The following is a 15,626-nucleotide window of genomic DNA, read 5'->3' on the forward strand; positions in this document are numbered from 1 at the left end:
TACGGTTTCTTTGAATTTGTTTCTACTTCTCGATATGTTGAAAATACACTTTTAGTATTCATTCTTGTTATTCAGTATCTACCAAATCTTCTTAAGCTTGTTAATATTTCGTATTCGTCATTGACTAAGTAAATGAATATTGAAGAGTTGAATGATGTGACTCTCTCTTTGGATTTTGTAGTCAAGTAATTGCTAGCCTACTTCAATTGATATAATTCACCGACCTTCCGAACAGCTGAATGAGTTTGATAAATGAAACTCAGTTGATTGTTTACAATCTATCTTAAGCCTCAATTGCGTCCTTTGTAAATGTGTTTACATGAATATTTTACCCAACCTATCTATATTTTTTTTTTAAGTAAATAAGCATTATATGTGGCTACATGCCATTTATCTTGTGCAATTCTGCAACTTATATCTTTCGGTTTCTGCAAGTTCATTTGACAATTCTTTTCGGTAAATTTTGTCCAATTTGGTGTATATCGACGCTACACTAGGATCTTTTATCATCAACCGGAGAACCGAAGGGGTACAGCAGTTTTCTATTATTAATGACCACGCACGTAGCATATGTATTTCACTCAAATCCTTAATTATTACGAATTATCGATTTTAATAGTAACCCTTGCATTTCAGGTTCACCAGTGTTTGCTGAAACTAAACCGTTAATTTTTTTCTGAATAATCAATTTGATCATCAAAATTTATTTTCAGCAGCAAGTACTTATGTTGTGGTCCATGTTTCTCAAGTTCGATTATATGCCCGTATGCGGTCATCTATTCAAAGATCTAATTTTGTTTATCATAATTGTTTGTAATTTGATCGTATTCAAAGTATTCAAAAAACATCTTTTGATCGTATTCAAAAAACATCTGTTTTGCAAGTCTAGAATAAAAATCAGGACAATCCTGAGGGGACTAAGTGGATAACATAGTCCCCTCAGGATGGGTAACTCCAATTATCAGGATAACTCAAATGGACAACTCCATTATCAGACATAGTAAGAACTGCTTTTTTCGTTTTATTGAATCTGGATTACAAGTCATGATTACGCAGAAATCCAATGATCCTAATCAATGAATAATATCCAGTACATTCGCAAAATCTTTTATATAGTAGCTCGTCCATTCAGTGAATGATAATAGTTGTATTGCTTTTTCACCAACAACTGCACTCTGTTCAACAGCTAAGTCTCTGGTAAGTCTTGTAACGTCTGTGTACCGATTGACATAAACAGTTTTTTTTTTTTGGTTAAGCTTGATACATTGGATATCATCAAGTTAAATTTAATTGTATAACCAAACAAATATACCTTCGGCTTTAACTTCTAAATATACCTTGGGCTTTAACTTCTAGATATACCTTAGGCTTTAATTTCTAGATATACATTGGGCTTTAACTTCTAGATATACCTTGGGCTTTGATTTCTAGACATACCTTGGTCTTTAACTTCTAAATATATCTTGGGCTTTAACTTCAAGATATGCCTTGAGATTTAACTGCTAGATATATCTTGGGCTTTGACTTCTCAATATACCTTGGTCTTTAACATCTAAATATACCTTGGACTTCAACTTCTAGATATACCTTGGGATTTGAATTTTAGATATATCTGGGGCTTTAATTCCTCGATATACCTTGGGCTTTAATTTCTAGAAACACCCTGGTCTTTAACTTTTAAATATACTTTGGGCTTTAACTTCTAGTAATACCTTGGGATTTGACTGCTAGATATACCTTGGGCTTTGACTTCTAGATATACTACTACTACTACTACTACTACTAATAACTCACTGCAGCACCAAGCCGCCTGAGGCCAACACAGCTCCTCCTCCAACCTAATCTATTTAAAGCCTCCCTCTTTACACCCTCCCAGGAAGTTCCCATATCCTTTAAATCTTTATTTATGATATCCTCCCAACTCAGACAAGGATGACCTGCTTTCCGTGTAGCCCCAGACGGTTGGCCAAAAAGGACAATCTTCGGTAATCTGTCATCCTTCGTCCGTAGAACGTGGCCTAGCCATTTCAACCTTTCTTTTATTATAGCCCTAGAAAGCGGGATTGAACCACATTTTTCGTAAAACCTACTGCTTGAAATACGGTCAGTCTGCCGGGCACCCAGAACCATCCGTAGGCAATTTCTCTGGAAAACATCTAGTAAATTTTCATCTGATTTTCGGAGTGCCCATGCTTCCTAGCCATATTTGACCACTTTCATCACTGTAGCTTCCAATATTCTAATCATGGTTTGCAGACATCTCTTTATTCTTCCAAACTTTTTTTAACTGTGAAAAAACACCCTGAGCCTTAGGTATTCCACTTTTAACATCTTCACTGCTTTACTAATAATACTACCAAGGTAACTGAAGCTCCCAACCTGATCAATATTTTCGTTACCTAATGTCACCTGTTCATCTTCACTTATTCCTACCCTTAGTGACTTAGTTTTCTTAACATTAAATTTCAAGCCTATTTTAGCACCCTGAACTCGCAAAACCTCTAAAAATTCATTCATTTTGCTCACACTTTCATCTAATATGCTTAAAGCATCAGCCTAATCTAAGCCCAGGAGCGTTCTTCCTCCCCATTTTATTCCATGATCTCCAATTGCCTTTCCTGTGCTCCTTAACAACGAAGTCCATCAAAATGATCCATATAAGGGGGGATATAACACAACCATGCTTAACTCCTGATTTAATACAAAACCAGTTGCTAACCTCATTTCCTAGCTTAACCGCAGCAGTATTATTCTCGTACATAGCACAAATCACTTTAATGTATTCTTCTTGTGTACCATATTACGATAAGACCTTTGTTAACGCTCTTCTATCAACAGAATCGAAAGCTTGCTCATAATCGATAAAATTGAGGACCAAAGGTGTTTGACAACGAAGGGAATTCTCAATTATTAACCTAAGAGTGAAAACTTGGTCGACACATCCTCTAACTTTTCTAAAACCGCATTTTTCTTCCCTCAAAACTTTGTCTACAGCATCTCTCAGTCTAAAAAGTATCATATTACTCAGTAATTTGCTACCTACAGGGACCAGACTAATGCTTCGATAATTACGACACTCACTCGTGTCACCTTTCTTATACAGTGGTTTAATTAAGGTTTTCCTAAAATCATTGGGTACTTCTCCCTTTTCAAAAATCTTGTTCATAATCTTCAGTAGCTTATTCCTAACCTCAGAGCCACCATATTTAAGAAACTCATTAATCATACTACCAGCGCCTGGGGCCTTAATATTTTTTAATCCTTTTAGTACTGTCGCTAATTCTTCCTCACTAAACAAATCTTCCTTCACATCCAAGGTATCACAAACTTTTTCATTTTCATCTATATCTTTTCCTGCAACTGCATCTAGGTTTAGCACATTCTCAAAATATTCCACCCATCTTTCTTTAACTTTTTCCTTATCACTAATTGTGGCCCCATTTTTATCTTTAACTGGGACTAGTCCGGATTGGCTACTCCCTTTCAATTTATTAACATGCCAGTATCATATTTTACTATTATGCCGTCTAGCCGCATCTTCCAGATCTTCAGCAATTTTATCCAAGGCCTCCACTTCACATCTCCTTAGTTCATATTTTAATGCTTTCTCCACTTTCTTTACATTCCTTTTGTTTTCATACGACCTATCACTCAGATATACCTTGGGCTTTAACTTCTATATATACCTTGGGCTTTAATTTCTAGACACACATTGGTCTTTAACTTTTAAATATACCTTGGGCTTTAACTTCAAGATTTACCTTGGGATTTAACTGCTATATATACCCTAGGCTTTGACTTCTAGATAGACCTTATATCCTTATATCTTATATCCTGAGGTTCAAGATAAAACAAAAGGTAAGCAAAGAGGACCACACGATAGTCGGTACTATTTAAAATGACAACATCCTTGCCATTTCGTTTTAGAAACATATCATTTGACGGAAAACCATAGATGGCCTTAAGCGTAAGAACAAGCCATACTTCGTTAAGTGTCTATAATCCACACCATCTGGCATTGTAAAAATGGGCTGCACATTTTGAATTTGTCGTCCAAGTGCAGCAGCACATTGATATTAAATCATCCTCCTATTCCCACACCCTCATATGATTCTTGGAAAAATTTTTGGTCTTAGAATATTTCCTCCAATAGATTCATTATTTCTCGGTTAATTACGTAAATTAAATATTGTGAAAGGTGTTCGTAAATCGAAGTTCCAAAAAGGATATGTAGCCACAGAAAGGTGGTTTGAAATTACCTAGAGGAGTCTGTGTCGGATGTGTCAAAATATTTATTTTATGATCAATTTGAACACCTGCTTTGAAGCTAAAAACACAACAATTAGTGATTGTTTGATCATCATTAGTGTTAAATGAAGCTTAAACATGGGGTAAGCATCAAATTTATTTTCGGAGCTCAGGTGACGTCTTAAAAAGTTGAACCAATTCACTCAGAAACTTTGGAAGTGACAATACCCTTCAACCGTACAGGCAGAAATCTCAATTTCAATCGACATTATTTGCTACTCTTTCTTTGGGGAAATGGAAGATTATGCAGTGAATACATGCAACGTTGAAGGGCCCCAATGATATGTAATAAACACTTGCGTTGCTTATCACATCTTCGTAGGTTTATAGAGGATTCTGTGATACAGCTCTTAGTTATTCAACATTGTGACGGTTGCTTGTGCATCATTTTGGTTAGCGATTCGTTGTGATTCTCGCTGTTGCTCTCCTCCTAATCGCAGATTTTCTTGCACATAATTTTCGTTTTTGATTCTTGTGATGCTTATCTTTACATTAGTTCAAGGTCTTACATTTTGCCATTGCTGTTTGCCTTAGATGTTATATTATCACACTGGATTGTCCAATCTATTGAAAAAAAAAATCAGTTGTGTTTCTATATCGACACCGAATTTGATATTGATTTTCCTGAAATTCTGACCTTTTGGATTCTTAACAGTTGATTATCCAGGCTGTTATTCTTCCAGTGACGCATCATTTACGATGAATTTATGTCGTCTTTGACAAAGTGTCGTCATTTTTATTCGTCACATTTATGTCGTCAAATGAAAAAGTAGGGGAAAAGGATGCACCAGTTTCGTATAGAGGGATTGGGCAAGTTTCATATAGATGGGAATGGGGTGATCTCACATGTATACTCTTTGTTTCTTCCCGACACCTTTGATTAGGGGTTTCGGGATATATTTTGAAATTACCATATATAGGTTTTCAAAATAAAATTATACTATAAAGACTACTCGAGATAACAGATACCATTCCTGAATCAGTTACAAACGGCATTTTCTCAATAGCCATTTTCTCCTAAAGCATATTTTTTTAATTACTATCGGCTTCTTTTTTTTTACAACTATCCTCATAGACATGACATTATACATTTTTACATTTTTTACTACATACTATTTTTCTTTCTATTTTTTTCTATTTCTCTTTGTTTTCATAGGTCGATGCTCTACAGGTTTCATTTAGGCATTTCTTTTTATTTCTGCTTATTAACACTCATCAACTTTGTCTTCATATTTGACTTTGACCCTACGAAAGACGGCTGAAAGCCACCTCTATTTGTCCTTTTTGGCCTAAAAAATTTCTTCGTATATATTTCTGTTTTAGCTGATTGACGCTGCATAGGTTTAATTCTAAAGGATTAACTCCAAAACCCCGTAAAGAATGAACCACTATTTTTAATGGAAATTTCGCATGATTTCAAGGACAATCTGAATTTTTTCAAGGTTACTTCTGGCCTGAAAGAAATCCTTAAATTGGTGACCTATCTAGATACTTTTTTTCAAGGCCATACAACTCTATTGTGTCAATTACCAGAAAAAGAAATTATTGAGCCATTTTCGAATAATGTATATGTAGATGACACAGACAATATTATTGCTTGATTAAAGATAAGAAATCTACGTTTCAACACTGTAACACTAACAGAAAATTGAAATTTCCTTCAAAACTTAAAAATTTTAAGACAGCCAAAACAAAGATCTTGGAGGGAAATATCACTTTCGAGGGATGAAAAATAACATCATCATACTTAGTGAAGACTAAATTATCAAAAAGAAAAGTTCAGTTAATTAAAAAACTGTAACACTGAAGTAAAAATTGCAGATTTATCTGAAAGACATTGAATTCGAATTGAACAGATGCTTCAGTTAGTTTGATTTTCCCCATTTTTATATTAAACTGATTAGATTTTTACAAATAACACAAAACCACAACGTGAACTGAAAGAATGAGATGAAATACTAAACATGTGCGACAAAGGAGTTAATATAGATAAAAGTTCAAATAATCACCATACAGATTCAGTACGTGAAAAGAAAAAACGGTTCAAAGTGGTGAAGTTTGGTCCTGTTTCCACTTGGGCTTGGGATGTTGCTGTGGAGACCTGCGCCATTTGTCGGAATAACTTCTACGATTTATGTATAGAGTGCGAGGCTAAGCATACAGCTGATGCAGAAGATTGCAGTGGAGCATGGGGTGTATGTAACCACTCTTTTCATTTGCATTGCATAGCTAAATGGTTGAAAACACGGGAAGTCTGTCCCTTAGACAATACACCTTGGCAATACCAAAATTTGACAATCTAAAGGACCAAAATTAAATGATCTGCCCCATTTTATCACGACGGCCTTGTACATTTATTGCCTAAAACATCAGATAAAGTGGCTTTAAATCCGTGGCTGGTCAGTACGAAAACTGAACTGGGGTCCTGTGATGGCGCAGTGGATTTGACCTTTGCTTTTTAATACGGGACCCAGAGATCGAATCATGCAGCAGCAATGCACTGCAGGGCCGACGCAGGGACCTTAGTAGTCAAGAAGCGTCGTTAATCTGATACAATACAAAACTGAACTGGCGATCGATGAATACAAATAGCTTCTGGGTCAAAAGTTACAATACAGACGAATAGAAAAGGGTAGAGTCCTGACAGATCTATTACTACTACTACAACTAACAGCCCAGTGCAAGGTTGTCTCGACGGAGACATAAACAGAAGGAAAGGGAAACAAGGTAACTGAAAGCCATTTTGAACTGAAACAGTTTATCCTTGTGTCTCTCTGGACTAGGGACATTGAAGTGAGGAATTGTGCTCTGATCAGGTGGGCAGCATCATTTACCTTGGTAATCTATTAATATAAAATGTATTATTAATAAAGACGGCGAGAGCAGTGAAGATGTTATAAGTAGAATAGCCAAGGCTCAGGGTGTTTTTTTCACAGTTAAAAAAGTTTGGAAGGATAGGAAGTGAGTCTTCAAACCAATATTAACATATTGGAAGTTGTATTACCATAGCCAAAAATGCTATTCAAGAATCTGCAACTAACTGTAATTAACTCGTAGTCATATGACTCGCACAACAACTGAAATCGCTTTTTTGCACAGGTAGCATGGATGTTTCCCCTTTGTTTTGTTCTGCCACTAGCAGGGCGCTGGAACATCATAAAAATCTGTTTAATGGCCCATTTTATAGGAGATTGTCGTATGTACGTACTCTTGTAATTAACAAAGTGTAATATTTTTATGAAAATTCACAAGAAATGAAAAGAACTTCAGAAAAAACTGCAAAACTTTTGATAAAAAACAGTATCTTCGTATACACGATGTTGAGTGACGTTTTAATTGTAGCTTATGACTATAAATTATGATATAGTAAAACCAAATGACGAAGTCAGTTGCAACAGGGGTTTGTTTTTTAATTTATATAGCTGTGTGTATATTAAATTTTCAGTCACAGTACCATTTGTCTTCACCACTGTGTCAAAGAAACTGTCTTGTTATCTAAATGGTTGGAACTTGAGACGGGTCCTATGTCTCAATAGAATTAAAATCCTCATCAGTATTTCATAAGAAAACTGAGAGGTATTTGTCGTGATATTTGTCGTGATTGTAATGAATATACATAGATATATGCATATACATGGTTTGTGCACACACATATATACATAGAAATATATATATACATAGACATATATGCATAGATATTTGTGTAGTTTACTTGGCTAGTCAGGAGTTATCAAGTTGCCATTAAAATCAATCTTCTATACATCTATCTTCTATATATATATAAATAAGTTGTTTGTTTGTTGATTGAAATCATGTTTGTATGTCGACTGACGTCATGTTTGTCGACTGACGTCATTATAAGGATTGAGCTGTATGTTGTCATGAAGTTGTTGGACGACTGACGTCATGTTTGTCGACTTACGAAATTACAGACCGGAACACCAGGACACAAACGACGACCGGGACATCGGGACACAGGGAATATAAATGACGACCGGGACACTCAAAGAGATATTACAGACTGGGATACCGGGACACAAATAACGACCGGGACACAGTGACACAACTACAACGGCGACGCCGGGGGGCACAAGGGGGATATATAAATGACGACCGGGACACAATGAATGTTCGATTAGCAATCACCATCAACAAAGCTCAAGGGCAATCTATATGTATAAAAATAAGTTGTTTGTCTGTTGACTAACGTCATGTTTGTGTGTTGACTGACGTCATTATAAGGATTGAGCTGTATGTCGTCATGAAGTTGTTTGACGACTGACATCATGTTTGTCGACTTACGAAATTACAGACCGGGACACCAGGACATAAATAACGACCGGGACACAGGGACACAACTACAACGAGGACGCCGGGGGACACAGGGGGGTATATAAATGAAGACCGGGACACAGGGAATGTTCGATTAGCAATCACCATCTACAAAGCTCAGGGGCAATCATTAGAATAATGAGGTATAGATCTGAATACGGATCGTTAAATGACGACCGGGACACTCAATGAGAAATTATAGACCGGGACAAAAATGACGACCTGGACACCGGGACACAGGGAAAATAAATGACGATCGGGACAATCAAAGAGAAATTACAGACTGGAACACCGGGGCACAAATGACGACCGGGACAGAGGAAATATCAATGACGACCAGGACACAGGGACACAACTACAATGGGGACGCCGGGGGGCACAGGGGGATACATAAATGACGACGGCGACACAAGGAATGTTTGATTAGCAATCACAATCAGCAAAGCTCAAGGGCAATCATTAGAATAATGAGGTATAGATCTGAATACGGATTGTTTTTCCCAAGGACAATTATATGTTGCATGTTCAAGAGTCGGTAAACCAGACAATCTATTTACAGACAATCTATTGTTGAGGGTTTGCATATGACGTCTGAAAAATAAAGAAGAAAACGAAAACTGGAAAAAGAAAAAAGGTAAAACTAAAAAAAACTAAACAGAAAAAACTAAAAAAAGAATTAAAAAAAGAAAAACCTAAAAAGAAAAAACCTGGAAAAAAACTAAAAAAAGCTAAAAAACTAAAAAAAAGAAAACATTAAAAATGAAGAGAAAACACGAACACACACACACATATATACTTTCCGTTTCCAATTCAGCGGTACGATTAGGTGAAGGCATTCCCAAATCCTGAGGAGGTTTGTTTGCCATACATACGCACAAATCTTCTATAATAACTAAAGTGTAGTTATAAATTTCTGATGTAAAATCAAAAGTCATATCTGACGTCTCTAACCGTTTTCGATGGAGTATATATCTTCGGAGATTTTCGATTTATATTTTCCCCATAACTCTGTATTAGCTGAAGGAGAGCAAGTTGTTAGAATGATTCCAAACAATAGATGAATTTGACTTGGAGTTGACGTTTCGCACGCGTCATTGATGCAGTTATCCCAGTGTTGGTCATTCTCCAATAAATTCAGAGCTTGGCATGCACTATGGTAAGTGTCATGTATAGTACCGTTTACAGTTCTCAAATACTTAAAGGACGTCGGACCGGGTACATTCACCAAAAGCAAGCGTAGAAAGAAGCATTCATGTTGATTGGGGTGAACTGTGTAAAGTCTTCCTATCGCGGTATCTTTGAAGATTGTAGGTTGGCCGTCGACTGACTTACCCTGTTTTCGACGTCCAAATACTTTATTTTTAGTATTCCACGTGTAATAAGAAGGCACTTCAGTGTACAGCAGTTTTTTTGCAAAAGAATCATTTTTGCATAGCGAAAAAAAGCAGTTAACTTTGTATCCGGTGGATTCAGGGCTCTTTGTTGCACGTTGGATTCCGAAAAATAAACACGTTGACCATTCTGTAAATGTACCGCTAAGTGAACAACAGCTGGACTACGTTCATGTATCGGAAATGAAAGAATTCGCCAAACAGCTTCATTACTGCTTATGTATCTTCCAGCCTGATATTGTATGATTTCGTCGATATCTTTGATTTCGGACTGCAAGCCAAAAACTGCCGTGTCACTGCCTTTGTTGACGTATTTATATATGTATTTGATTGCATTTACGGACTTACAGTATTCAACGTTTATGTGTGCTTTGATAATAATGTTTCTATGTTTTTGATAATAATGGGGAATATGGAACAACCCACTGGTTATCTACTTCGATGGTGGTACCGTTACGCTTCTTTATTATTGCTGTTTTACCGCCATCTTCAGTAGATCTTCTTCTATATTGTGGGTAACCATCATTGCTAGTAATTGTGTTGGGTACTAAAAGTCGAGGATATTGCTTTGTGCACCTTCCTTTGGCCATGCATGGTGAATTTTCGTTCATTGCACCGCAAGGTCCATGTATAATATTTTTTACAACAATATCATATAACCCCTTATTGACATTTTCATCAGGTATTTCAGCGGAAATCACATCATTTCGTTAGAAGTAATTTTATAATGTAGCCAGATTAGTATATGTGTGTGTGGCAATCCTCGTTTTTGCCATTCCACTGAGTACATCCAGCATCGCACTGACCCAGGTTGCTCTTTTGATTCCTCGCCACGCTTTCTTTTGGTGATTTCTCTTTGAGACACAAGCCTAATTTCACGCTGTTGTTGTGATTCCTCGGCACGCTTTCTTTTCTTACTTTCTCTATCAGCCGCAAGCCTGTTTTCTTGCTGTTCTTGTGATTCCTCGGCGCGCTTTCTTTTCTTACTTTCTCTATCAGCAGCAAGTTTTTTGGAATAGACTCTTTGAGCAGCCTCCTCGGCTGTTGCCATTGTAGGTTCTTCAGTCATTTTACAATTAAAAATTTTTCCGTCAACGAATGTCTTCAATACCTTTAATGACGTCATCGTCAGAACAAACATGACGACAACTAACTTCATGACGACATGACATGATGACATGACGTCACTCGACAGACACAAAGACAACATATTTTTATATATAGACAAGCTGTTGAGGTGGCGCTTCGCGCCACCCCAACACCTAATTGGTTGGGCACTTCGCGCTTCCCCCTAAGCCCCCCGCGCGCGCAAGTCGTGACGCGCCATATTAGTTACACGCCATTGTAGTTATGTCCCTGTGTCCCACCTGTGAATATAGATAGATATATATATATATATATATATATATTTTAACTACGTAAAACTTGCGAATGTACAACGTTCTTGGCTGTCCCATTGTCTGTGCATATAAATAGATTGTCATGTTTAACGAATCTTCAACAAGCAACATATAATTGTCAATGGGAAAAACAATCTGTATTCAGATCTATACCTCATTATTCTAATGATTGCCCTTGAGCTTTGTTGATGGTGATTGCTAATCGAACATTCCCTGTGTCCCTGTCGTCATTTATATATCCCCCTGTGCCCCCGGTGTCCCCGTTGTTGTTGTTTCCCTGTGTCCCGGTCGTCATTTGTGTCCCGGTGTCCCAGTCTGTAATTTCTCTTTGAGTGTCGCGGTCGTCATTTATATTCCCTGTGTCCCGGTCGTCATTTTTGTCCCGGTCATCATTTGTGTTCCGGTGTCCCGGTCTGTAATTTCTCTTTGAGTGTCCTGGTGCTCATTTATATTCCCTGTGTCCCGGTTGTCATTTGTGTCCCGGTGCTTTGTTGATGGTGATTGCTAATCAAACATTCCTAGTGTCCCGATCGCTTTCTCTTTGAGTGTCCTGGTCGTCACTTATATTCCCTATGTCCCAGTGTCCCGGTCGTCATTTGTGTCCCGATGTCCCGGTGAGTAATTTCGTCAATCAACAAACATGACGTCAGTCGACACACAAACATGACGTCACTCGACACACAGACACACAGACAACTTATTTTTATATATATAGATGTCCCGGTGTCCCGGTCGTCATTTGTGTCCCGATGTCCCGGTGTGTAATTTCATCAATCAGCAAACATGACGTCAGTCGACACAAAAACATGACGTCACTCGACAAACAGACACACAGACAACTTATTTTTATTTATATAGATGTCCCGGTGTCCCGGTCGTCATTTGTGTCCCGATGTCCCGGTGTGTAATTTCATCAATCAGCAAACATTACGTCAATCGACACACAAACATGACGTCACTCGACACACACACACAGAGACAACTTATTTTTATATATAATATATATATATATATATACATATATATATATATATATATATATATATATATATATATATATATATATATATATATATATATATATATATATATATATATATATATATATATATATATATATATGGTTTTAACTACGTAAAACTTGCGAATATACAACATTCTTTGCTGTCCCATTGTCTTTGCATATAAATAGATTGTCAGGTTTACCGACTCTTGAACATGCAACATATAATGGTCCATGAAAAAACAATCTGTATTCAGATCTATACCTCATGATTCTAATGATTGCCCTTGAGCTTTGTTGATGGTGATTGCAAATCGACCATTCCCTGTCCCGGTGTCCCGGTCGTCATTTATATCCCCCTGTTTCCCCCGGTGTCCCCGTTGTAGTTGTGTCCCTGTGTCCCGGTCGTCATTTATATTCCCTGTGTCCCGGTCGTCATTTGTATCCCGGTGTCCCGGTCTGTATATACATTCGTTTTTTAGTTTTGTTTTTCTCCTTTATTTTTTTCCTTTTTTTTTCTTTTTTAGTTTATTTAGATTTTTAGATTTTGTAATTTTTTTATTAGTTTTTAGTTTTTTTTTCTTTTTTTTTGTAGTTTTTACCTTCTTTTTAGTTTTGTTAGTTTTTTTTTTACTTATGTCCTGGTCGTCATTTATACTCCCTGTGTCCCGGTGCTTTGTTGATTGCTAATCGAACATTCCTTTTGTCCTGGTCGCTTTCTCTTTGAGTGTCGTCATTTATTTTTTTCTTTTTTAGTTCTTTTAGTTTTTACCTTTTTTAGTTTTTTTTAGTTTTTTAGATGAAATTTTTTTTTAGTTTTTTCCTTTTTTTCTTTTTAGTTTTTTATTGGTTTTTACCTTTATTTTAGCTTATTTTTCAGTTTTTTCCTTTTTTTTAGTTTTTTTTTTATTTTTTATTTTTTTTAGTTTTTTACCTTTTTTTATTTTTTTTATTTTTTTTAGTTTTTTAGCTTTTTTACTTTTTTTATTAGTTTTTAGTTTTTTTTGTAGTTTTTGCCTTTTTTTAGTTTTTTCAGTTTTTTTTTTAGTTTTTTATTGGTTTTTACCTTTATTTTAGCTTATTTTTCAGTTTTTTCCTTTTTTTTTTAGTTTTTTTTAGTTTTTAGTTTTTTTTAGTGTTTTACCTTTTTTTAGTTTTTTTATTAGTTTTTAGTTTTTTTTAGTTTTTTTTAGTTTTTTAGCTTTTTTATTAGTTTTTAGTTTTTTTTGTATTTTTGCCTTTTTTTAGTTTTTTTCTTTTTAGTTTTTTTGTAGTTTTTACCTTCTTTTTAGTTTTGTTAGTTTTTTTTTTACTTATGTCCTGGTCGTCATTTATACTCCCTGTGTCCCGGTGCTTTGTTGATTGCTAATCGAACATTCCTTTTGTCCTGGTCGCTTTCTCTTTGAGTGTCGTCATTTATTTTTTTCTTTTTTAGTTCTTTTAGTTTTTACCTTTTTTAGTTTTTTTTAGTTTTTTAGATGAAAATTTTTTTTAGTTTTTTCCTTTTCTTCTTTTTAGTTTTTTATTGGTTTTTACCTTTATTTTAGCTTATTTTTCAGTTTTTTCCTTTTTTTTAGTTTATTTTTATTTTTTATTTTTTTAGTTTTTTACCTTTTTTTAGTTTTTTTAGTTTTTTTAGTTTTTTAGCTTTTTTACTTTTTTTTATTAGTTTTTAGTTTTTTTTGTAGTTTTTGCCTTTTTTTAGTTTTTTCAGTTTTTTTTTAGTTTCTTATTGGTTTTTACCTTTATTTTAGCTTATTTTTCAGTTTTTTTCCTTTTTTTTAGTTTTTTTTAGTTTTTAGTTTTTTTAGTTTTTTACCTTTTTTTAGTTTTTTTAGTTTTTTAGCTTTTTTATTTTTTTTATTAGTTTTTAGTTTTTTTTTGTAGTTTTTGCCTTTTTTTAGTTTTTTTAGTTTTTTAGCTTTTTTATTAGTTTTTAGTTTTTTTTGTAGTTTTTGCCTTTTTTTAGTTTTTTTAGTTTTTTAGCTTTTTTATTTTTTTATTAGTTTTTAGTTTTTTTTGTAGTTTTTGCCTTTTTTTAGTTTTTTCAGTTTTGACGTCACCTGATCCAGTTTTTTCAGGTGACGTCACCTGATCCACACACAGACAACTTATTTTTATATATATAGATAGATAGATACGTCAGTTGACAAATATGACGTCAGTTGACACACGAACATGACGTCAGTAGACACACACACAGACAAACAACTTATTTATATAGATATAGATAATGACGTCAAATGCAAACCCACAAACAAACAAACATGCATATATACAACTTATTTTAATTTTTTTTATTTTTTAGTTTTTTTTTTTTTTTTTAGTTTTTTTTTAGTTTTTTACCTTTTCCTTTTTTCAGTTTTCTATTTCTTCTTATTTTTCAGACGTAAATACATATTTCCAAACCTTTGTTTTTTTAATTAAAATCTGGTAGGCATTGATGACCTTATCCAAGTCAAAATCCCAATCATCATCGCTATCATTTTCAGTTTTGATACGTTTTGACTCTCGCTGTCCAGGTGGATTTTCATCTAACTGTGCGGTATTGCGTTCTTTAGCCGCAAGCCTTTTGGCATTAACCCTTTGAGCAGATTCCTTGACTGTTTCTTCTACCATTGTAGGATTTATACTAAAATTTCTCTTTGAATTAACTATTTGAGCAACTTCCTCGGCTGTTTCTTCTGTCATTTTAAGATCTATACTAAAAATTCCTCTTCACGTGCCAAGCTTGCTAAAGCTCAACAATTTATAATAAACCTCAATATTTAAGTATCTGTTTTAAGGTTTTCGAATTACTTTAATCTATTGTCAAAATATATTTCGAAATATTTATGCAATTCCCAGTTTTTACATTTTAGTTTGTTTTCTTTTATATATGTATAGAAGATATAATCTGGCGTAACAGACATAGTGTAACAGACATAACACACAAACAACATATCTATCTATCTATCTATATATATAAAAATAAGTTGTCTGTGGATGTGTCTGTCTGTCTGTCTGTCGAGTGACGTCATGTCATCATGTCGTCATGTTGTCATGAAGTAAGTTGTCGTCATGTTTGTTATGACGATGACGTCATTAAAAGTATTTAAGAAAATCGTTCAAAGACAAATTTTTAATTGTAAGAAGATCGTGGACAGATCAATTTATGTCTACGTTCAAAGTAAAAGGGCAAATTTATCATAG

At 34.9% G+C, this 15,626-nt stretch overlaps 1 protein-coding gene across 1 annotated transcript; it reads left to right on the forward strand.

Annotated features, from left to right (window-relative positions):
* The first annotated feature begins 6,272 nt into the window (after positions 1–6,272).
* Positions 6,273–6,611, forward strand: LOC136038993 (RING-box protein 1A-like). Its single transcript, XM_065722512.1, has one exon. It carries the CDS (start codon positions 6,273–6,275, stop codon positions 6,609–6,611), a length of 339 nt encoding a protein of 112 aa, XP_065578584.1.
* Positions 6,612–15,626: the final 9,015 nt, after the last annotated feature.

This window comes from Artemia franciscana, chromosome 18 (assembly GCF_032884065.1).
Source record: "Artemia franciscana chromosome 18, ASM3288406v1, whole genome shotgun sequence".
In the NCBI taxonomy this organism is placed as follows: Eukaryota; Metazoa; Arthropoda; class Branchiopoda; order Anostraca; family Artemiidae; genus Artemia; species Artemia franciscana.